The following is a 21,712-nucleotide window of genomic DNA, read 5'->3' as shown; positions in this document are numbered from 1 at the left end:
ACTGTTCAGTGTGAGTGAGGGGGTCGGTGAGTGCCGAGGACGCTGAGTTATCTAAATGTGGGCAAGGCTGGGTGGTGTCAGAGTCACTGTGTCCTGGTGGCCTCAGGAATGGTGGGGGGACAGGGAGAAATGTTACCTTGGCTCTGCTTGTTGCAGACTCTCTGCTTCAGGCAATGAGGGTTCATTACAAAGCATACATGCCATGACCAGATACAGAAATATTTGTCATGGCAGAGCTGTTAACAGTGGGCTTTTTTATTCAATAAGCAACATTTCACCAGAACTGCTTCTGTCATACCCGATTTTATAATATAAACCTGTATAACTGAATCTTGAAGCACTCAGGGCTCACTGACTCTTATGTTTAATGACTCTATTGGCAAGATGAGCTCCTATAATGCAGTGTATTTTGATTATTCTCAGCCAAAGAACAAGTTTATTCTGGCTTTGCAAGAAAGGATGATAACATTCCAGTTTATAGCCATTTCCTTCTACACTGTCTGAAAAGACTTTTGTTTTCATTCATTGTTTCTATAATTTTTCTGAATTAGAAGCTACTCCATACTTAACCCAAGGCAACTGAGAGCATCTTAGTGAATGGTCCTGCAGGAACAACAGAACAATAAAATATGTGATGTGCAAGGCTCTTCTGAAGTCCTGTACACATAGTTTCAAAACAACACAATCTCACTTTTTTGAAATAAATGTTTTGAAATAAATGGTACAGAGCCCTCAGTTCCTAAATATAGCTCAAAGGAGACAACAAACTTGTGAATATCACTGGAATTTGTTCTTGTTATTGTCCAGAGCTGAGAAAATTACTGTATAAATGAATTTGAGTGGGCTAGAGGATGAGGCTGAAGAGATTTTTCAGCAAAGATAGCCTTGCAGTTATTAAGGATCATCTGAATTCACTGCAATACAATTTTCATGCACACAAATATCTCAGTTCTGCATTAGTTATCTTTAAAATGACCCACTTCTTCCCATGATAAGCTTAAATTGATCTGATCTTAATATTGAAATAGATTATCCAGTGTTTTGCCTGAATCTTCTTTCACTTCCACTGTCTTGACCACATTTGTGAGTTCACTTCTCCCATTGTCAGCTCTGGCCTCACTGGATGATGGCAAACCTTGTGTCCATCACTTGTGACAGTTCCTGGTGGCAGCTGTGACACGAGCAGTAGGTACTGACTGTGAATCCAGGCTCAGCTGGCAGAGAAGGAAAGCCCTGGATGACCTAAGCCAAGCCCTGCTCTGAGGGGACAGCTATCCATGGCCACTGTGTGCAACTCCTCAGCCCTGTTTTTGCTGCAAATCACTGAAATTCTGGTCTCCACACCACTGCTTAGGGCACAGACTCTAAATCTGTAGGGAATTTCCAATCTTTTTATTCATTGTTTAATCTGTCTTCATTTTGTGGGGGTGGAGCACTTCCCCTCACACACGTAGGTGCACAGCAGAGTCATGGAATAGGTTCCTGCACAGTGCAGGCTGTGACAAACTTCACACATGCTGAGACAAAGTTCTCAGCTTCCTCCTGCTCTTTGCTATGAGACTGTGCAGTCCTGAGAGACATTTTGGGTGCAGACATCAAGACAGGCATGACCTGAGTGAGGATTTCAGATCCATTTGCATCACAAATACAGCACGAAACTTGAGAGACTGATTTTGGTGTAGCTGGTTCTGATCTTGGTCCACATTTTTTATTTAATTAGGGAATGGCTCCTATAGAATCTTCTGGATTGCCTCAGACATGACAAGGGAAATCAGGTGGGAAGGTGAGGGATCTTTCCATGTTAACATTCCTGGGAGAGATTGGAAGTGCTGCACAAGCTCTGGAGTTCCCAATTCCTGAGGGTGTTTGCCAAGGGCTGTTATGTAGGAACTTGCAACAGCACTTTTTGTATTTGGTCTGGTGTTCAGAGGATGTCTCCTCTCAGCTTTCCTTGCAGGATTAGTTACTGTAAAATAACAGAAGTTCCTCCCTGCCTCTTCTCCCCTTCAACATAACCCTCCGCCCCCCCACCCAAGCCCTACAGCTTATTATTCCAGATTTCCTACTGCCCTTAGATGCTGGAATGAATTCTCTGGAAGTTTTCTCTTCCCTTAACTAAAAACATGTAATCTGTGTTTTATTTAATTAAAAAAAAAAAAAAAAAAAAAGGTAAGGAATGAAGCCTAAAGAAACAATGACAGCTGTAATTGAGGTGCCTGGAAGAAGTCCTATAGCCTGCAGAAGTGAACCTCAAAAACACAACTTTGGGATCAGTTATAATGGCATTATTGAATGGGATTGCTGCAAGGACTAAGTGAGATATTTTCTATTTAAACAACTTAACAGGCTTTTGTCTCCTACAGTATAAACTGACCTATCCCACTTCTTCCCCTCCTGTAATATTAGACTGAGTTAGATGAGGTTATTGAAGTAATGTTATTTATTGACTAACCAAGTACTAAAGTCCATGATAAGGTGGAGAGTGAAGCAGAGCTGTACTTTGATATTTATTGGATCAGGCCCTAAAGGCTTGCTGCCTTGTAATTCCCATGTGTGCACGTCACTGCCCTCTGTTTGACAAAATGAGGATGGATTAAGTGGTTCACAGACTCATTCCTGCTAATAGAGAAGGAGATTCATCATTTAAGAAATTGGTTTGGATATTTGGCAAAAAAAAAAAAAAAAAAAAAAAAAAAAAAAAAAAAAAAAAAAAATCAAATGGCAGCATCCTCTTGAAGTTGCCAAGCACAAGCGTGTTTTTCCTGTTTGCAATATTCTCCCAGTGTCTGTCTGCTGTGCTTGGGCTCTGGTGCTTGGCCCTACCAGGCATCCTCAGGAGCAAGCTGATCATTTGCCACTGACTTGTGAAAGGGGAGCACAAGTTGACACATTTTCTCTAACTCCCCCAGTATAAATTACTCCTTAATATCCAAGAGATTCATCAGTGCAGCAATAAGCTGCTGTACGGAACTGAAGCAGTTTGATTAAAGACATTGTTCTTAAAAGAAATTCCTGCTCATTTACATGGAATTGAAGAAAAAAAATTTAAAAAATCAGACTTCTGGAGAGTGACCAAGACTGCCAGCACAATTGACAGCATGAGCATTATTAGAATTATAGATCTGATTACAAGTGGCATTGGAGCCCATAGCCTATCCCTCCTCAATATGACTCAGAAATTCCCAAGTGCAGCAGAACCTTTTCCAGGAGTCCTCACTTTCTGTCTGTCTCCTAACAAGGAGATCTTCCTCCCCTCTTTTCTTCTCTGAGGCTTTTTGTTTTTTGTGGTCCAGAGTATGAAACTTTTATTTTCAAAGTTCTTTTGAGCCAAGCTGTTGGATGAGATTTAGGGCTTTGCTTAATTAGTTCCTTTTGCCTCCTAATAGAAATTGCCAGTTCTCCCTTGCTAATACAAAATGCAAATGTTCTTCAGAAGCAAGAGGCTGCTGTGTTTCCATTGTCACTTCAGACAGGTCTGGGAACTGGCTGGTGACAAGGAGTGATGGTGAAACCGAGAGGGGTTTTGGCAATTCAGGATAAATAGGGCAGGGGATTGCAAACAAGTCTATTCCTACAGATAGAAATCGTTAAAAATTTCACATTTTGTTTCATAAAGTGAATGCTAAGCTTGTATGACGTGGTCCATACAAACCTGAAATAAGTAATTTGGATTTAATAACAAGTCTGCTTACTTGCATAAGGAATATTCAGTTACATCATTCTACAAAAATGCAGAGCTCCTGCATGTGCAGCTCCAGCTCAGGCTGTAAGGGGCGGGTGAGGAAAAGCTGACAAATGTTAAGTGCTCCTTTCAAGTGGGATGACTCTGTTCTGCGTGAAGGTGAACACACCAGCCTGCCAGAAATGCATTCTGATGTCTCTTGACTGCCTTTCTTCACTTTCTCCTTTTTAACCGAGCTGTTTGCCATGGGACTGTGTTGAGAGTGAGCTCTGTCCCTTGGGAAGAGGAATGCGGGCTCACACCCTAAGGTGTGTGCTCACCCCTGGCTCCACGGGGCTGCAGCAGCCTCCTCTCCTCCTGGAGCAGCCCGGCTGTGCTCTGGCGTGCCCGGACCTGCAGGTTATCTCCTGCAATTCCCGCTGAATGGAGCTGCATTCCTTCAGATGAGCAGCGTGGCAGAGGCAGCCACACTGCAGCTTAAAAGCAAATCCCAGCTCTCACATTTAAATGCTTTAAAGTATTATTTTTTTTCCTCCCATTTGGTGGTACTTTGATCTTTTATCCATTGATCTGCTTCCTGATCAAACTATTCAGGTTTAAGTGATGACTTGGTTTTTGTGTGTTTCATCCACGGTATCAGTGTATCTGTCCTGGGAGGATATCAGAGCTTGTCTGAGTTCTGTGGATGCCACTCAAAACCTCCCTGAACAAAAGCAGGTCTTGTGGGGTTAAGCTTTAGATACTACAGTGATATAAAAATGGCTAGAGAATTGTTAATGGTGTACACAGCTTTTATTGTCTGTAAGTGATACAGATCCTGCCTCTAGGGTTTTAAATCCTCTTTTCCAAGGGAATACAGAACCTCACACAATAATCTTAGCCTGAGCAGACAGTTTAAATCTTGTTCATGTGGTCTGAACAGATACAATTGCTCTTTTTTGGCTGTTTGATGTCTTCTGTCAATGAGCAGTGCTGTTCTCAGAGCCACCGTGGTTCCTACTGTAACAGAGGTGAGGTATTTCCAGCCAGTGCAACTGAGATTTTCCATCACACAACCTTCACAACAGATTTTGGAGAAAAGCCAATTGAGCTTCTTTCATTTACTTTAATAGGAAATCTGGCCCCTGAATGTTGTTCTGAGATACCAATCTGTATTTTTAGGGATTCGTTGTGTATTTTTCCATTGGCTGCTTAGGATTTATGGGGATTGGTTTGGGAAGAGGGGCTCAGCTTTAATTTTTTTACCAACATAGGTATGCTGAAGAGAGGGAGGGGAGGAAGGGGACTCTGAGGACCCGTAGGAAGCTGTAAAAGGTGGGACTGAGTGCAGGAAGAAATCTTTTGCATGGAAAGTGAAGACATTCAGAGATCAGCTGCCTCAAAGTAGCTTCACTTTCAGATCATAACAAAGCATAAAGAACATGAATTTGACGTAACTCGAGATAATAAAATATTTAACAAGCCACATCAATGTAAAGCTCACCTGCTTTCACTGGAATGATGCTGCTCTGGCACCAGCAGGAGCACCCGTGCCCATTCAGTCTTCCTTGCCCTCATGGAAATGTTCTTTGGTGTCTAATGAGTCACTGATTGAACTTCCTACAAAGGAAATGGCCTTTCAAAAAAGCCCTGAAGCAAAGAGGTGAGAGAGTCTGCAAGGTAACTACCCACCAGTTCATCTTTCTGCAAAGGAAACGGGCTGATCTTGTCTTGATGTTAAAACAGTTTCCTCTGTCCTGTAAGCCTGTGATTCCTGGATTAATAATTTCATAATTTCAATTCTTGGGTTAAACACTCAGTGCACAGGTACCAGAAATGGCACTTTGTGGCTATAAAATTGTGGTCAGGAGTTGCCCAGATGACCAAAGCAGATGATAACTGAGGCAGTGCCTGTCATCTGCAGAAGTGCCTGCTCCAGAAATGCTGTTGGGTGCAGTTTTGGCTTTTTCACTGGACAAGTTGATTTAAATCCTGACATGCCTTCTAACATCTACTTTGGGTTCCATTCTAAATAAACAAGTCAGCTCTGTGTATGTAAGTGCATTTTGTGTATCAATTCAAGGATTAACCTAAAGGAAAAAACCATTAATTTTGGGATTCACAAAATGAATATATGAAATGTATTAAGTGAATACATGGAAATATATGAATTTATTTTGCTCAGTCTAAAGCAGAATGTTTGCTCTGTATTCTTTTACCTGTTTATGTATATGTCAGGAAATTATGAAGGGATACAATTACAGGTACAGCATGTTTACAGCATGTACAAAAATGAGTATTTGGGGGGCACAGGATCTTTGATAATCTATTATCTTCCTGTTCTCTCAATCCAGTCAGCTTTTGAAATTTGCCCTAAGTTTGTAATTTGGGTTTTGATTACTCCAGCTGTGCTCTGTAATAAAGATATTCCTTGCCAAATGAATGTCACTCTCTGAGATGCCCACAACTATTGCACAGCCACAGGGTGTCCTGTGAGATATTTAAATGTGGAAACAAATGATTGTAATGATACTGACTTTTTACAGGGTAAATTACCAAGTATTGCTGTCCCTTAGATGAAGTTGTCATGCATTTGGCTCCACATAAGGATGTTACTTCACTGACTGATGCTCCCTGTGAGCAGCTCGAGAATGGAGAAGGTGGGGCTTGGTGAAAAGATAATGGCAGGGAGGAAGTGACTTCCCAGAGAAGCTGAATGAGGGACCAAAGACAAGGAGAGAGGTACAGCTTCAAGCAGGCAGATGCTCTAGCAGGGCATTCTCTTACTCATTTTTTTGCTACAAATGTCTCAAACCCCCTCCTCTATTTCTAATCACTTTAATTAATAATGAGCTTCATTGCCCTCTCTCTTTAAAATAATGTCAAACTGGATCTGTGCTTTCACAACAAAACAAGTTAGGGCAATGTTTCAGAGCTCAACTTGTAATTACAAACTGAAGGAGACTCCCAGAGATTCAAACAGTTACCAGCACTAAGTAGGATCCCAGGTTTCTGTCTGGTGTGATTCCTGTTTTGGAGGGAGCTTTCTTTGGCCTCCTTTCTCCCACTGAAAGTTTTGGAAAGGTGAGTCCTCTGTATCCAGGGGGAAGGGAATGCCAGACAGTGACAGAGATACAGGATGGAGACAGCTGACAACAGGTAAGAGGAGCAAAGAGCTTTAAGGGAAGAGATGGAAGTGAATGAAGGAGCCCTCATCAGGCAGAGTCCTTTGGGGATGTACACAATACCTGCACTTGTTGTGCAGAAAGACTGAGTTAGAGTGTGTGTACATATTATATCTCTGTGTGTTTGTGTGTATAAAGTAATTAACCCCAGCATGAGTACTTTGGCTCCTGGAGAAGTTGCTGCTGGCCAAAGTGGAGCTTCCTCTGTCTGTGGAAAATCCTGGGGTGAGGGAAGGAAGCGTTGGTGCCTTCTGTCTGCTGAGGTCAGTCCCTTGTGCATCACCTAAATATGTTCCTGTAGCAAATATCTCACAGTTAAAGTAACTTCCACTATTTACAAAAATGTCTTCTCCAGGGTAGCCACATGCAAGAACCACTGGGAAGATACATGGAATGTTTGTAACTCCTGTGCTCCTGGGAAGGGCCCTCACATCCATCCTGCCAAGACTGAGCTCCGTGGCTCCTTCTCCACACTGATACTGCAAATTCAGTTGTTCAATGAGTGGAATATGTGTCAAAAGAATTAAACCAGGACAGTCTTCTGAATGTGGAATTCCAGAGAAGGCACTCACTGGCACTTCCAAAGCAAGCAAAGCATCAGCATCCTGAAATTGTTGCTTTTTCTTGGATATTTTCATTGCTTGACTGAAACTTTCTGCAGATATCTGCACTGAAGTGCTGTGTTTGACTTGGAGCAAGCACTGTTGCTAGGCTGCTCTGAAAGTTTGAGATGGCTGTGACTTCTCCAAAATCTGCAGCAGGGGATTTGACACAAAGAGAAGAATCCATTCTCCATGAGGGAAACTGCTGCCATTTCCTCTCTGCAAACATCCTCACAGTAGGTGAGTGGAAGGGGCCATCCTTTCATCTCATAGTTTGGTATTGAAAATGCACTTTTTTCTTCTCCAAATTTATTTCTATTGTATTGATATTTTGTATGGGACTGCTAGTTTCCCTTAATTTTGAGGGAACTGTGCTTATATATTCCTCAGTCCCTTTTTTCTGTGTAGTTGGTATTGTGACTAGGGTTTGGGTAAAGCATACTAAAAAAAATCCCCAAAACAACCATTGCCCTGTACACTGAGGAAAACTTTAAATTGTTCTTTCTTCTGTCCTTGCTTGTACAGTCTGTGAGGTTCCAGTCGTGTGAAGGGAACTTCATGTGTAGAATTTGTAAAACTTGTAAAAAATGTAAATTAGTATCCTGGGATGAGACTGACAAGAGATTGCAACTTTTTTCCTTGATTCTTTCCAGTGCTTCTGGAAAATCTTTTTTGAAGTTGATGAGACTGGGATTTATAGTGCCTCAGGTTGTGGCTCTGTGCCATGGAGTTGTCTGAACTGAGCTGGGAGATGCAGAGCTCAAAGAATAACTCTTGTTGGCTGTTGCTCTTTTTTCAGTGTTGACAGCTTGCACAGGGGAAAATGAGCTCTTCTCTTAGGAAGCTCTGGAGATTACAGATGTGATTGTGCACATCAAGTGTAGACTGGAGATTGGGTAGGAGGGAGGGAATTGTGCAACTGATGTCTGTGGCAGATGAATTTGTGCTATGGGAGACATCTGAGGGAGGAGAGGCTGGAGTTTTTTGCATTTAAAATAAATAAAAAAAAAAAAAAGAAAAGATTATTTAACTTATTATTTAAATCAAAACTTCATTTATTCAACACAGGACTCATTTACTTGAAATGCATTTAATTTACTGTCTACAATCATGAAGTAGACAGCACTAAAATTTTGGCTGGGTTTTCACAGGACCTAATTTTGTACTTTGGTTAAATACCCAGCAATTGTGAGATCAGCTTTGCCTTCTGTCGGCTTACAATTTGTACTGATAAGTATATTTTTTACTAGCTGTATATATTTATATTGAAGGTGTATTAGAAATAGCCTGTCAATGAAATAATCAATCCATGATTGATTTTCATTATCCTACTTCTTATCTTTCTCACACATTTGCTGATGTTACTTTTCCAAGTAGAGCCATCAAGCTGGTATAATTGTCTAAGGGTTCTTCTTTCCTTATACTGATTTGCAAGGAGTTTGGAAAAGCAAAGTGCAGAAATTTAGATGTGAAATGGGTGTATTACATCATTTGTGTGTCCTGGCACTGCAGAAGTGAGGTGATCTATTCCAGGTATTGCTATACCCATAAACTGACTGTTAGGGAACTTGTTTTTTATTTGTAGGATGGTGGCTTCTGAATGTGCATCACATATTCCTGTACATGAATCTCTGTCAGTGTGCAAACCTAGGACAAAGTGCAAAGAAAAGGCAGAAATAGCTGGAGGGAGAGAAAGTCTGCATTGTGCCTGAGCAGCACTTCCAGCATTCCAATGCAAGTGGGTCTGGACCTAAACAAAAGCTGGTCTGGGCTCAGGAATCCCTTTGCAGGCTGGTTCAGAACACCCACTTGAGCCTGGCCTTGAGTCCCTCATTAACTCTTTCCATGGCTCTGTTGAAATGCAGCTCTGATCTGGTTTTCTCTGCACTGTGACAGACTGAGGCACCTGCACAGACGTGGCAGAGACACTGCTGAGCTGCTGCCTTCAGAAATAACATCTCAGCTCTGTCAGGCCCAGGCTGCCAAATGCATGCTTCTCTTTTTGTATTTGGGTGAGTTTATCTGCCAGAAAACTTGGGAAAGGATGGAGCTGGAGAGTTGAACCACTGGTTGCAATAACTGCCATGGAGTTAATTAAGTGCCCCTCAACTGATCATTTGGCCCTACAGTGTCACAGGTACCTGCAATCTCCTTCTGTGCTTACTCATTTTCAGTGGCTTGGAACGCTTGGCACTCTTGTGCAGCTCTCTGATGTTTCATCAACTGAGACACTTTTAAAACCTATTGCTTTTTTGCTGTAAAATCTCCACTTTTCATTGTAGGTTGTACATGGATGAGGAAGCAGATCGCTATGTAAAAGGAAATCTGAGTGGAATGCAATTAACTTTTACATAATTTGGTTACATATAATGTCATTAGTGCTTATAACAGCAGCATTGGGAGAGTCCAAAATCAAGAAAGTATATGGCAAACTCAGTAATCCTCTATTTTTCAAATATGCTCTGGCATGTCTAGACTCACTTTTCCCTTGTAATCTGATGAAAGAGTGTTGTGCACAGACATGCAAAATCCTGTTTGCTGAGATATGTGGTACATCAGATTAGCCTGGAGAAGCACTTAAGCTGGCCTTCAGCTGGGGCTCCAACATCTGCCTGCCTGTGAGCAGCTGCTGTCATGGCAGGGCTTGGGCTGGGGCATCTCCAGAGGTCCCTTCCAGCCCAAACCACTCTGTGGCACAGGCTGAGCTGCAGAACAGACACACAGGTGATATTTTGTGAATTGGCACCAGCTGTCTGACAGGAACTTCAGTTAAAGTTAGATTTCTGTGAAACTGCCTATCAGCTAAGAATAAAATGTGACCTGATGCTGCAGTTTTGCTTGTTCTGTGTGTACAGGGAGTGAAGGAAGAATGGGACCTGGTTTAGGTTTGGGTTGTGTTGGTGCAGTTTGAATCCAGTCTGAACAGACACACTGTTATTCCTTTAATGACTGAACTCAAACATGTCATTCTCTTCAATTTGGTATGACACAGACAGCGCTGCTACAAAATTGTCACACCAGATTCTGAAGGTTTTGCACAGTCTCAACTGACAGTTATGTTTTCAACACCTTTATTCCTTCCTGAATGGAGGACAAGGCTGTAGTGTAATGAGCACTGAGAGCTGCTGTTTGTCCTCCCTCTTGCTGCAGAGGCAGAAATGCACAAGTGAGGTTTGCAGAATGCACAATTGTTTCCTTTGTTGGCAACATCAGCTTATACACATTTATGTTAATGAGTCCACAGACTGCTGTAATGAAGATATGAATCTAAGGACACAATACTGGACTGCTCAGCAAATCCAGATCCTAGTTCTGATTCTGCTACTGCCTTGTTGTTTGGCTCTTTTTGTAACTTCATTTCATCCTTATGTTATCTCTTATTCTGATTATAAATGGGAACTGCTGTTCCTGTACAACAGACACTTCTCACTCATGTTTAGGTATTTTTTATGTGTTCTGAAGTACAAATAATAATAATGTCCAACCTCAGCAATTCAGAACTGAAATAACTCTGGTAAGATCTAGAGAGTGACAATAGTGGGTGCTGGTATCAGCTGCTTGGGAACTGTTCTGCAACATGCAATTTGTAGAGCACAGAGGAGTTTGAACCCTGCAGGTTTTTAATCTTGGGTGGTGGTGGCCTGGAATTGATCTGAGCACTGATGGAACAGAGAAACTGAATCAGTTTTCAGTTGTTGAAAAGGCTGATTTTGGATGTCCAGGCTCATGTAGAATTATTTAACACTGTTCAAGTCTTAGAAGGAAAATTGTTTGAAAGCATTCAATCTTTGAGCATTTTAATATCACATTAAGAAATAACAAAATTGTAAGAAGATTTTAAGAAATTGTTCCTTTCTGTGAAGCAGAGTGCATTGTAAAGGACAAGGATGTGTCTTGAGGTCACTGCAGGCAGAGGTGACCTTGGCTGGGGCTCAGCACCCAAGGGCAGCTCTCAGCTCTGCCCATTCATTCACACTCCATAAATACATCTCCTGTACCTGATGGAGGGCAGGGGTTTGGGGATCATGTATGCCACAAGGAACCTGAAGGATGTCTGGCTCCTTGCCGCCAGCAAAGGGCTGAGCAGGAGGCTCAGGCTTAGGAGTCCAGAATGAATCACTGGAGCTCAGAACCTTGAACTTCATTATGACTGTGCTTAAATATCTTATCTTTCAGCTGATGTGACTCAGATTCCTTTTTCCTATCTTTGAGGAATGTATATTTGTTTCCTCAATGATTTTAGCTTGAATCAAGTGAACTTTTCAAGCCTTGCCATTTAACACAAATAGATTCAACAGGTAATGAAAATGTCTAAGGCTTTCTAGATTAACTTATTTCTTAGTGTTTTTTGGTTGGGATTTTTGTTTGCCTGTATTTTGGTAAAGTGCATTGTCATGTAGTTTTTGGAGGCTCTGTGCCAAGATGCCTCAAGGTGTTTAGTCTCCTACCTCCTATTCAGGCTCAGACATTCCTGCTGCAATCTCTTGGAAGGAACCTAAATACCAATGAATTGACACCTGCTATGGGGCAGGGAGGTATCTGCTTTGTCTCCAGCTCACACAGCCTCTGCCCTTGGTAGTGATTTTGTTTTAGCATCAGGAAATACTAATAACCACCTGTCTTAGTCTCAGTGGAGTTTGTCAGGATAAATGTTTAGAAGGTTGGAAATCTGACACGGAAAGCAGTGGGCACCACAAAGGTGCTTCTGACAAAGGTCTCCTTTGTTGGTCCTCTCCATGGTCTGTAGGAATATTGCAGTGTGGCCTCACCTTTCTTTGCTCTGTGCTAGTGAATCATGAGGCTGTAATAAAAAGGGGAGCGTTACCTGGATACTCAATTTATGTGATAGCTCTGCTTCTCCTGTAAAAGTTAACTGAGGAAAACGAGGTAAAAGGCGCTGACTGAACTCTGTTGCAGAATCAGTGATTTTTTTTTTTCTGAATTAGTAACTGAATCACCTGAATGTTACCATCTGTTTCTTCTTCTCTCTTCTCCTCTGCTCCCTCAAGTGTTCCTGCTCTATCTCATGTATCTGTAAAGATTTTGGACGCGTGTGGTGGGAAGTGGGACAAACCCAGCAGAATAAAAGCTCCGTGCGCTCCGCGTTCCCGGTCCGGGACGTCGCTCGTGCAATGGGCTGTGCTGCTGTTGCCATCTACTGGGTGAACCTGTGCTGTGGTCACACAGCTCCCTCCTGCCAGAACCCGCGCCTGGGAGGTTTCAGTGCCCTGTTCCTGGAGCTTCTGTACCTGGCATCCCTTGGGGGTTATAAACCAGGGTAACTACTGCTTGTAACCACTGCTCCCTGCAAGGCAGAATAGAATGGTAGATGTGCCTGGTAGCAGGGAAGTTACCCTGGTCTAATCCTAATAACAGTGAAACAGGTAAAAATCACGCTCAGTCAGATGGTTGGAATAAGTACAGTATGTTTAGAGGTAGTAAACCAACTTCTGGATTGACTGAACCAATGCTGGAGCAATTAAAAATAAGGTCTTTATAATGCTGCGAGAGGAAAAATATGTTCCTTTCATTCATTCATACGAGTGCTCAGCCTGTGTGTTGTCAGAGATGGGAGGGGAGCAAATCCAACACTCTCCAACAAAGTGCAACGATATTGGCATTATCTGTGGGAAGTTCTGGAGATGCTGCCATTAGCTGTGAATAAGCTTGTCAATCAAAGCCACTCAGGAGGATGCTGCTCTGGGAGGCTCTGTAAACAAGAGCCGAGTCTCTCCCTCTTACATTTTCTCACAAGTAAATTATTTGTATGTGCTGATAGTTCTGGTAAACTTAATCCCCCTGAAAGCCACCAAATGCAGGTACAGCCAAGTGACTACTAACCTGTGTGCCTTACAGCATGACTGGCTTTGGTTTGCATCTGGAGTTTGGCAAAGGATTATTTTAAAATCCTAGCACAATCCCTGACTGTGATACTGTGAACCTCCCTGGCTTTTGGTATTACTCACCTTCCCAAACATTCCAATGCCCTTCATCTCCAAGCAGTGTTCTATTTATCTTCACATCAGTATCTTATCTGTCAGTTTGATCTGAGGTTAAATGCTTCATCAGAGAGAGGAATGCTGTTTCTTGAGAGAACAAATGACTCCAGTTGTCTTCTGAAGCAAACCATAGTGGTTTTCTACAGTTATCAAACTATGAGGAACCACTTGATCTGTGGCTGCTGCCATCTCCCAGGCAAATCCAGGATCCTTCAGCTGCATTGCTGGCTCTGTAGAGAAGAAACAAGAATATTCTTGAGCTCATGATCTCAGAAGTACAAACCATGAGTTAAACCTCACAGTGTAGCCACTGTGAAGAGAAGCTGTTCTATTATGGCTCTTCTATGTTGAAAATGCTCTGCACAAAATAGAAGAACTGTGAATAATTTAGAGAAGAGTAAGTGAGATTATTTCTGACAATATCAGAACCACTGATATTTCCCTGAAGTAATCATCTTTTTCCCTGCTGAAATGCAATTGGCTCAGTGAAGAAGACAGAAGATTTTAAACCTGTTTGGAGACTATTCTAATCCCCTTAACTGGTGTCCCTCTTACTGAACTGAAAGGGGGGATGTTGATTCCCAGTAGGCCTGCAGGATTTGTGACTGGATCTAGGGAAGAAAAAACTTGAGGTTTGTGTCACAGTGAATGAACTGTGTGTTGACATATGCAGGTACTTAGAGCATGTGGGACCATCAGTGAAAGTCAGAGGAAAGTCATTCCAAGAAAGTGTCTCCAGTACCAGGCAAGTCTTTGGAATAGTGACAGATGCAGGAGCTGGGTTGCTGTCAAGATAATGCTCAAAAATCAAGAAATGAAGCTTAATGAAAGTTCAAAATGCTCATTTGCTAGAATTAAATATGAAAATAGAAATATGTTAGACGCATTAGCATTCAGATCTATGATTACAGAACAGGTTTTGTCCTCATTTACCAGCAGAAGAAGGAATAGATGGACTACAAAGTGCTGTTTGAAGTAGAGGGGGAAAAAAGGGTTTGTACTTAATCCTGCATGCTGTTCTCTGGAGGAAAATGGTTAGTGGGGAAAATCTAGTTAATTTGATTCGTTTTTCTCATAGACCTCTAAGTAAAAATTTGCATCAGAGAGGTTTTACTGTGGGCAGGGATTAAAAAGTTAAAACTCTCTCAAGAGATGCAAATAGCTACAGGGTTTTATATATACATACATACATATATACATGTATTCATTTATTTTTATGTATATCATAGTTCTCCCAGGAAAACACTAAATTTGGGGAAACTCTTGCTGACCTGGTTGAGTGTGGAACTGGTGATGGGGTGGTGTCACTAAACTGAGTTTCTTTTTTAGAACAGGTGGTTGAGAAAGTGAAGCAAGATCATTTGTTCTTACCTTACTGCAGAGGGATGAGCAGGATTCTGTTCTGTTACCTTGACAGTGTTTGGGGATGAAGGTGGTATGCACAGGTGCATCCACATTTCATTCTTCTAGCAGCAATGCATTTGGTTTTGTGGCAAATAATTCTGTTCAGTTTTGGATGTTCAGGGTTAGAGGTGTTAAATGCTTTACCTGAAGAAGCAGCAAGCATTAGTTGGTGGAGAATAAATCTCTATTAGAGACCTCTGTAAGTTTTAGAAGCTGTAGGGACTGGGGAACAAAGATAACATAAAAAGCTCAGAGATTTTGTGCCCCTTAGCCCCTCTGGGGCAGCTCATGTGGTTGTAGGAAATCCTGGCTGTGGTGGTGTCTGACTGTAGTTCCCAGTTAAGCAGTGGAAGACAAAAGCAGAGGAAATCTTAAAAGAAGGAACATGAACATTAAACATCTGTCAGAGAGAATCCCCTGTTGCCTCAGAGGAGCAGACATTTCAGTGTCAACTGACATGAGATACACCAGGAAGGAGCTGTCAGTCAGTGAAGAGTTAATTGTTCCAGCAAAAAGTAGTTTAGATAAAATCCTACCTCTGCTCTCTCCCCCGCTCCCTCAGTGCTGTGGAGAGGAAAGGAGCTTGTGCATCACAGAGCAGGCAGTGATTCCTCAGTGCCTGAGCTAATACACGGGATGAAATTCAAACTGCCTTCTCACACGGACACACAGAGACACTTGCAGAAGAGGGAGCAAGACGGAGGGAAAATGCAGAGTATTTTGACTTCCTAACACAGGCAATTGAGAAAAGCACTCATCTCTACAAGATGATGGATTTAGGAAGCCCATCGCAGAAACACAGTAGGTGGATTTATTCTTTTTACTGCATCCACTCGAGTTTTTGCTAGAAGATAAATTGTTCTTGTGCTTATGGGCTCAGTTGTTGTTCAGTTGTACTTTCATAACATCACATTACTCTTCCTTTTCCTCACTTGCTCAGAGGCATTCAGTCATTTGACCCTGTTTGTTAGAGGATAATATTTTTTAGTTCTTATCAGCTCACTATCATTTCAAAAGATCTTTTATCTTTAAGAAGGCATGTTTTATTAATTATGGCCATAGTATCTAGATAAATACAAAGACTGCTAATAATTGAAAATCCATTCCACTTACAGCAAGTGAAACATGTATTGCTTTGGAGAAATGATAATGCTAAGGACAGAGCAATTCCCAATCCTCTGAATGAATTGTTTACTCCAGAGCAGTTTCAGTAGCTGTAGACATTGTATTGGAGTGTGCTTGCAAAGATTACTGGTGGAGGAAGGGTAGGTTGGCTTTTAAACAACAGAAACTCCACCACTGTGCACTGTGCTAAACTCTGCCCATCATTTCTTACTGTCATTACTCACTGCTGTGTGTATGGAATGATTTCTGCTGCTGCACAGTGCTGATGGTCCTGCATCCTGTCAGTGCATGTGCAGGAGTTCTGCTGGTGTAGAGTATGCTGACCAGGTTTGATTGTGTGGTCATCTCCTCTTTACCTGTGGTACACAGTTCATTAAAGCCATTCCTGTGTGCAGTTCTCAGATGGTTCTGCAGTGCTGTGTGTTCCTGGGGCTCAGTACATGCATTCATCAGCTGCATGTCTCATGGCAAAGTGTGTTTGTGCAGTTCCTTGGGTCTATGTCTGCTGGAGGACCATGCTACTGCATCTCTAATGATGGTTGTAACACTCCAGGTACCCTGGGTGATGAGCCATTTGGAGGAGATAATTAATCATGTAAATGACTGACAAGTAAATTACAGCCAGCACTGAATGCATCTCACTGTTAGAAACACCTGCAGGCATTCAGGTGCTGCACAATCCAGGTCCTCAGTTCTATTCTGCATTTTCCCTCTCTCTGTGGGCTTTATATAACCTTCCCCACTCATCTCACATGCATTTGCACAGTCCTACTGAGATGATTAATCCTCAGCTGGAAGAGCTTTTTTAATAGTACAAGTACCAGATATTAGATTCAAGCTTCTTACAGACAACGTAGGGATAAAGTCTGGATTCTCTGCACAGTGTATCGTGGTTGTGACGTCCTGTGAACGTGGCTGCGATATCAGAGGGACTGTGCCAGTAACTACCACCAGAAAGTCTCTGGGTTCTTCACTGTCTGGTTCACAGCCTGATTTGCTTTCCTCCCTGAGTCCAGGTGGCTGGACAGGCAGTGCTCTGAGCAGTTTGCTCTTTGCTTCTCAGTCAAAGTTGTGAACTGACTGCAAGCACCATGCAAGATGTGCAGGTTTCCTTCCTTAAAGTTTAAAGCAATAATAAAAGTTAGAATTGTGAGGGAGTTGGGAAGATTCTATGCTTCCTTTTTGTTGTGAAAGGTGCAGCAGAAATAGGTGATTTAGGGACAAGAGACAATGCAGTGACAGATTGTGCCATTCATTTTTATAGCAGAGAAATTGCTGTTTTATCAGTCTCCAGCACCTGAACAGATGATGCTTATCTCGATGGGTCAGATGCACTTACTTGTGAGAAGAGAGGAGGCTCGGTCAAGTCCCTGGAAGACACTACCTGGATTTGGCACAGCTTTTTGTGTCCTGTAGTTCATGCAGCGCGCTGTGCACTGAATTCCTGTGCCCTCCCACCCGGTGGGACATTCGCAGGTCGGTTTGCATTTCCGTGAGGACCGAGCAGCCGCTGGCTGTGCTGCTCTCGGTTTCCCCCCGGTTTCCCCGGCCGGGAGCGGCTGGGGCGCGGTGAGCGCTCCGTGCGCCCGCAGCGCATCCCGGCGGCGGCGAGCGAGAACCGCGGCCGTGGGCATGGCCAGTGTCCCCTGACCGTCCCCTGGCTGTCCCCTCCTGAGCCGCTGCCGAGGCCACACCGAGCTGGGTGCTCCTCAACACACGGGGATGTTTCCAGCCTGACATCCAGCAGCGCTTGGTGCCAAGTTACAGCTCTGGAGCATGTGATGCACAAGCTTGTTATAGACTTAGAAACTTCTTCAGCAGCTCTTCTTCACTTTTTCCTTATTTGCAGACTTTATATTTTCAAATTGCATCAGTTCCCCTGACTGAGAACTGTTAATGAGAACTAAAAACTTATTTCTGGTGAGAATTATCAATTCACTTGTGACCTTCACTCCCAGTTCAGACTGACACAAGATAGCGAAGACCTTTGATACCCATGTGCTTCTGGCAAGTTTTTCACTTGCTATTTCATTCTTTCCCCGTGTTTCTGGGCCAGCTTTCATGCCATGCCCCTGCTGCTCAGCCATTCATGTTCATAAGAGGCTAGTTCCAACCCTCTTAAAAAATAAAACCCAGCTGAGGTCAAGCCTGGCAGTACAGCTTTGATGCTTGCTGCTGTAGCAGAGAATTCAAAGTTTAGTCCCCCACAGTTCTCTCCCCTCAGAGCAGTCTCTTCATTTATTCATACATTATTAACTGGTGATTTGAGTAACAGATGCGTATGGGGGGGCATCCATAATTTATTACAAGGATGAACAAACTGTGGCCTGTGGACAGTGAGGACAGGCTGAATTCCCTCTGCTGGTGGGGGCAGGGGATTTCCTTAGAGAGAGAGAGACAGGAGGGTTCCATGCTCTGGGACTAAGATCAGCTTTGAGTGAAAATTCAGATCCTGGACATTTCCAAGGGCTGTGCCTGAGAGGGCAGAGCAAACATGAAGTGGGCACAGGGTACCACTAAGAACAGAGAAGCTGCTGCTTGCAGGTTAATTTTTGGCTGCTCACACTGGCTAATCAGATAAACTGACTTCTGTGTTTTCATTTAATCAGTGGCAAATAGCTGAAAGGAGTGACTGTAATTGCAATGTAGCAGTGACAGGCAGAGATGTGCAGAGAATTGACTTGCAGCAAGCTGCTGTGCTGAGGCAGGAGCTGCAGCACCTCTGTGCTGTTTGTAGGACAGCCTGGGATGTGACAAGGCCTAGACTTGTGTCTCTTGAGCCCTCTTATTTGGTCTGCTGGATTTTGGGTCAGTTTTATGTGGTTTTTTCTGTCTCCAGTCAAGAAGTACTTGAAAAGTTCATCTTTTAACTGCAAGACTCAGGTCCAGAAAAATTTTATACTAAACATATGAACTAGAGGTGGCTTGAGCAACTTGAATGAAATCACTTACTTTGGCTCTATGGACCTTCACCAAAAGGGAAATACTTCGTAGAATAGAATTTTTTTTAGAATTTATCATGTCAGATTTAAAAGAAAAAAGAATTTCACTGAATGTTCAAATAAACCTATTTTTTCAGTTTTAGAATAAAATATGCAGATTTTTTGCATTGTTTTAAATCATCTCATCTCATTTCATTTAAATTTAAATTTAAATTTAAATTTATATATATCTAATCTATACTACATACTGCCAGGTACATCTAATCTATACTATATATAAGTAACATATACTATATACTATCTCATGTGCTTTTTAAGCCAGTAACTATTTTGATGAACCAAAACATGTTGTGATTCAAAATACATGACTTATTTTGGGAACTTTCCTTAGTAGAAATCCTGAAAGAAAACCTTCCCATCTCTTTTCACAATTCTCTGCTGCAACACTGCCCACTGATTCTTCCAATACCTGTAAGAAATCTAAGCAAATATAGTTGTTACAAGACATGAACTGTGACTTGTAATAGGAGTAGAATAAATAAAATTGCTAAAAGAACAAACCCTTCCAGTCCCATATGTTTTAATTCTGCCTGTGCCAGTCTGCATTTGTGTCATGGCTGAGTCTTTGGTTCCTTCATGAGGTGATCCAAAGGAAGACTTTGGCACCCTTAGTGGCTCTTGGAAAGAAACTTGAGTTTTATTCTTGAGTCTCTTCCATTTCTAACTTGAAGCCCATCTGTGAGAGCCCAATATCCTGGGTTAGGATTTTTCAGCACAGATCTGTTATAATATTCTGATATTTATGTGCAGAGGTGGCATTGAAGGAACTGAGGCACAGTCAATTCTTTCACTGTCAGGTTTTATTAATGAACAGCAAAGATCACAATGTCATTTTTAATGATGTTCTCATGGCAGTGTGTGTGTTAAAACCAGCATGTCTGTACAATTCAGGTCTGGAATTGGAGCAATCCTGGCTCTGTCCACACCCAATATGTGGCACAGCAGCCCCTGCAGCAGGCTCTGTGAGGAATGTTTGCACCCCAAACTGGAGAAGGACACCACATTCCCTGAGCAGGGCATTACCTGGTACCTGAGCACCAAAAATCCACAGCTGAGGGGAGAAAATGGGGGACAGGGATTGCAGCCCCCCAGAGGGTGTGTGAGAGCCCAGCAGGAGCCACCTGGACAGGGAAAGGCTCGGGCAGAGCTGCCTGGGCACATGAATGCAATTGCTTCTCACAATAAAATGGACTGGGTATTTTGTAATAGTCTCTGACTGACAGCTGGGAGAAGGGGGATGAAAGGCAAGGCAGGTGAGCTAGCTTGTAGGTATGAAACAGAGCTCAGGATTTTAGCTGTGTAAGGCGGTTTAAATTCCACATCTCTCTGCATCATGCAGAGAAACCTAATTTTTTTAAATCTCCACAGGCTTCTCGGAGACAGAAGATGCTAATTTTAGAAATGTGGCAGCTCGTCTTCTTCCCCACCCCCTTCCATTTGCTGCCAGAATGCTTAACAATCCAGTAAACAAGCTGTAGGAAAAAGGGGAATAACCTCAAGAGCAGAGGTTGGTGTTGGCCTCTTGTCCGTGGCATTTTTGGGGAAGGATTTGCCCCCTGCCTGTGGGTCTTGAGTTTGAAACCGATTTAAAAATAGAAGAGTAACAGTTGAACTGACGGTGAAAGGAAGTATTTAAAGGTGCAGTAATCGTGGCTGGCAGCCCCTTGCTGACCTGATTAATTCTGCACCAGTACTCAGGATAGTCTAAATTAAAGCATTGCATAAGGAGAGTGCTGGGAAGTAAAGGGACAAGCCCGAAAATTTCACTTAGAACTTGGATATCTCATTTCTGATTTCTCTACACACCGAAAACCTGACACAGAAATCTCATGTACCTGCTATGGGAGTTTGTTCTGATTGCCAAATACAAAGTACACTGCAAGAAGGTCTGATTTGAGACATCTTCTTACTGTGCAAAAAGGTGAGTCAGTTCCTCTTAATGAGTACCCAGAGTCCTCATTAGTGCAGATAGTGAACAATCATTTCCACACTCTATACTGATCTTCTTGTATTAATGCATCTTCATCCTCTGCTTCAATCTTGTGTGGGCAAACAAAGTTTGGACAATGTTTATCCAAGCCCAAATGAATTGCAGTTGCAACCATCTAATTATCAGGCCTTAGAGTGCAAACTGTCTTGTTCTCATTTTGGCAACAGGTGGAGTGATCTGAGTGTGTTAGGTGGAATTTTCGTGATGAAACTTTTTTATTTCATAAGTTCTGATGGAAAGTACCCAAAATTCCTTTGACTTAAAAAGATCCAGCACATCTCCACTATTATTATGCAAGTCTTTTATTGTACCTGCTCTTGTGAGCACTTGAAGCTGTGTGTGCATAAATATATAGGAAAATGTTTAAAATTAGGCATTAATTGCTGCTTCAGAGCATCTGTATGACTAAAACTTTTGTGTTAGACCTACATAAGACACATGTGTGTGTCCAGTCTAGAAAATCTGCTATTTTTAAAGTAGGAAATGTGAGGCAGTGAAGTGTTCATTACATTTGGAACACGTGGATAATAAATCTGCTTAAATTTAACATGCATCATAATTTCAAACACCCTCGAGTGTCTGGAAAGTTTAACAAAGCATGAATGCCTCATCTACTTTGTGCCTGCACAGAGCAATGCATTTATCTTTTCCAATTTATTTGGGACAATGGAGCAGAGTGCAGCACAGCTGTTTTCTATGGTTGCAAGCATATGTGTCTTCTATTACTAATTAGTAATCGATTCC

The 21,712-nt window shown here is 42.3% G+C and overlaps 1 protein-coding gene across 1 annotated transcript in view; it reads left to right on the top strand.

Annotated features, from left to right (window-relative positions):
• Positions 1-21,712, top strand: part of PLCH2 (phospholipase C eta 2) — a 73,284-nt gene that overhangs the window by 1,445 nt on the left and 50,127 nt on the right. The window contains exons 2-3 of the mRNA XM_056507894.1: positions 6,985-7,109; positions 7,202-7,688. Coding sequence (XP_056363869.1) covers positions 7,577-7,688 — 112 coding nt within the window. The 5' untranslated portion in view covers positions 6,985-7,109; positions 7,202-7,576. The remainder of the gene's footprint in view (positions 1-6,984; positions 7,110-7,201; positions 7,689-21,712) is intronic.

This window comes from Oenanthe melanoleuca, chromosome 21 (genome assembly GCF_029582105.1).
Source record: "Oenanthe melanoleuca isolate GR-GAL-2019-014 chromosome 21, OMel1.0, whole genome shotgun sequence".
Lineage (NCBI taxonomy): Eukaryota > Metazoa > Chordata > Aves > Passeriformes > Muscicapidae > Oenanthe > Oenanthe melanoleuca.
The sequence above is the reverse complement of the archived record's forward strand: the minus strand, read 5'-3'. Positions and strand labels throughout refer to the sequence as shown.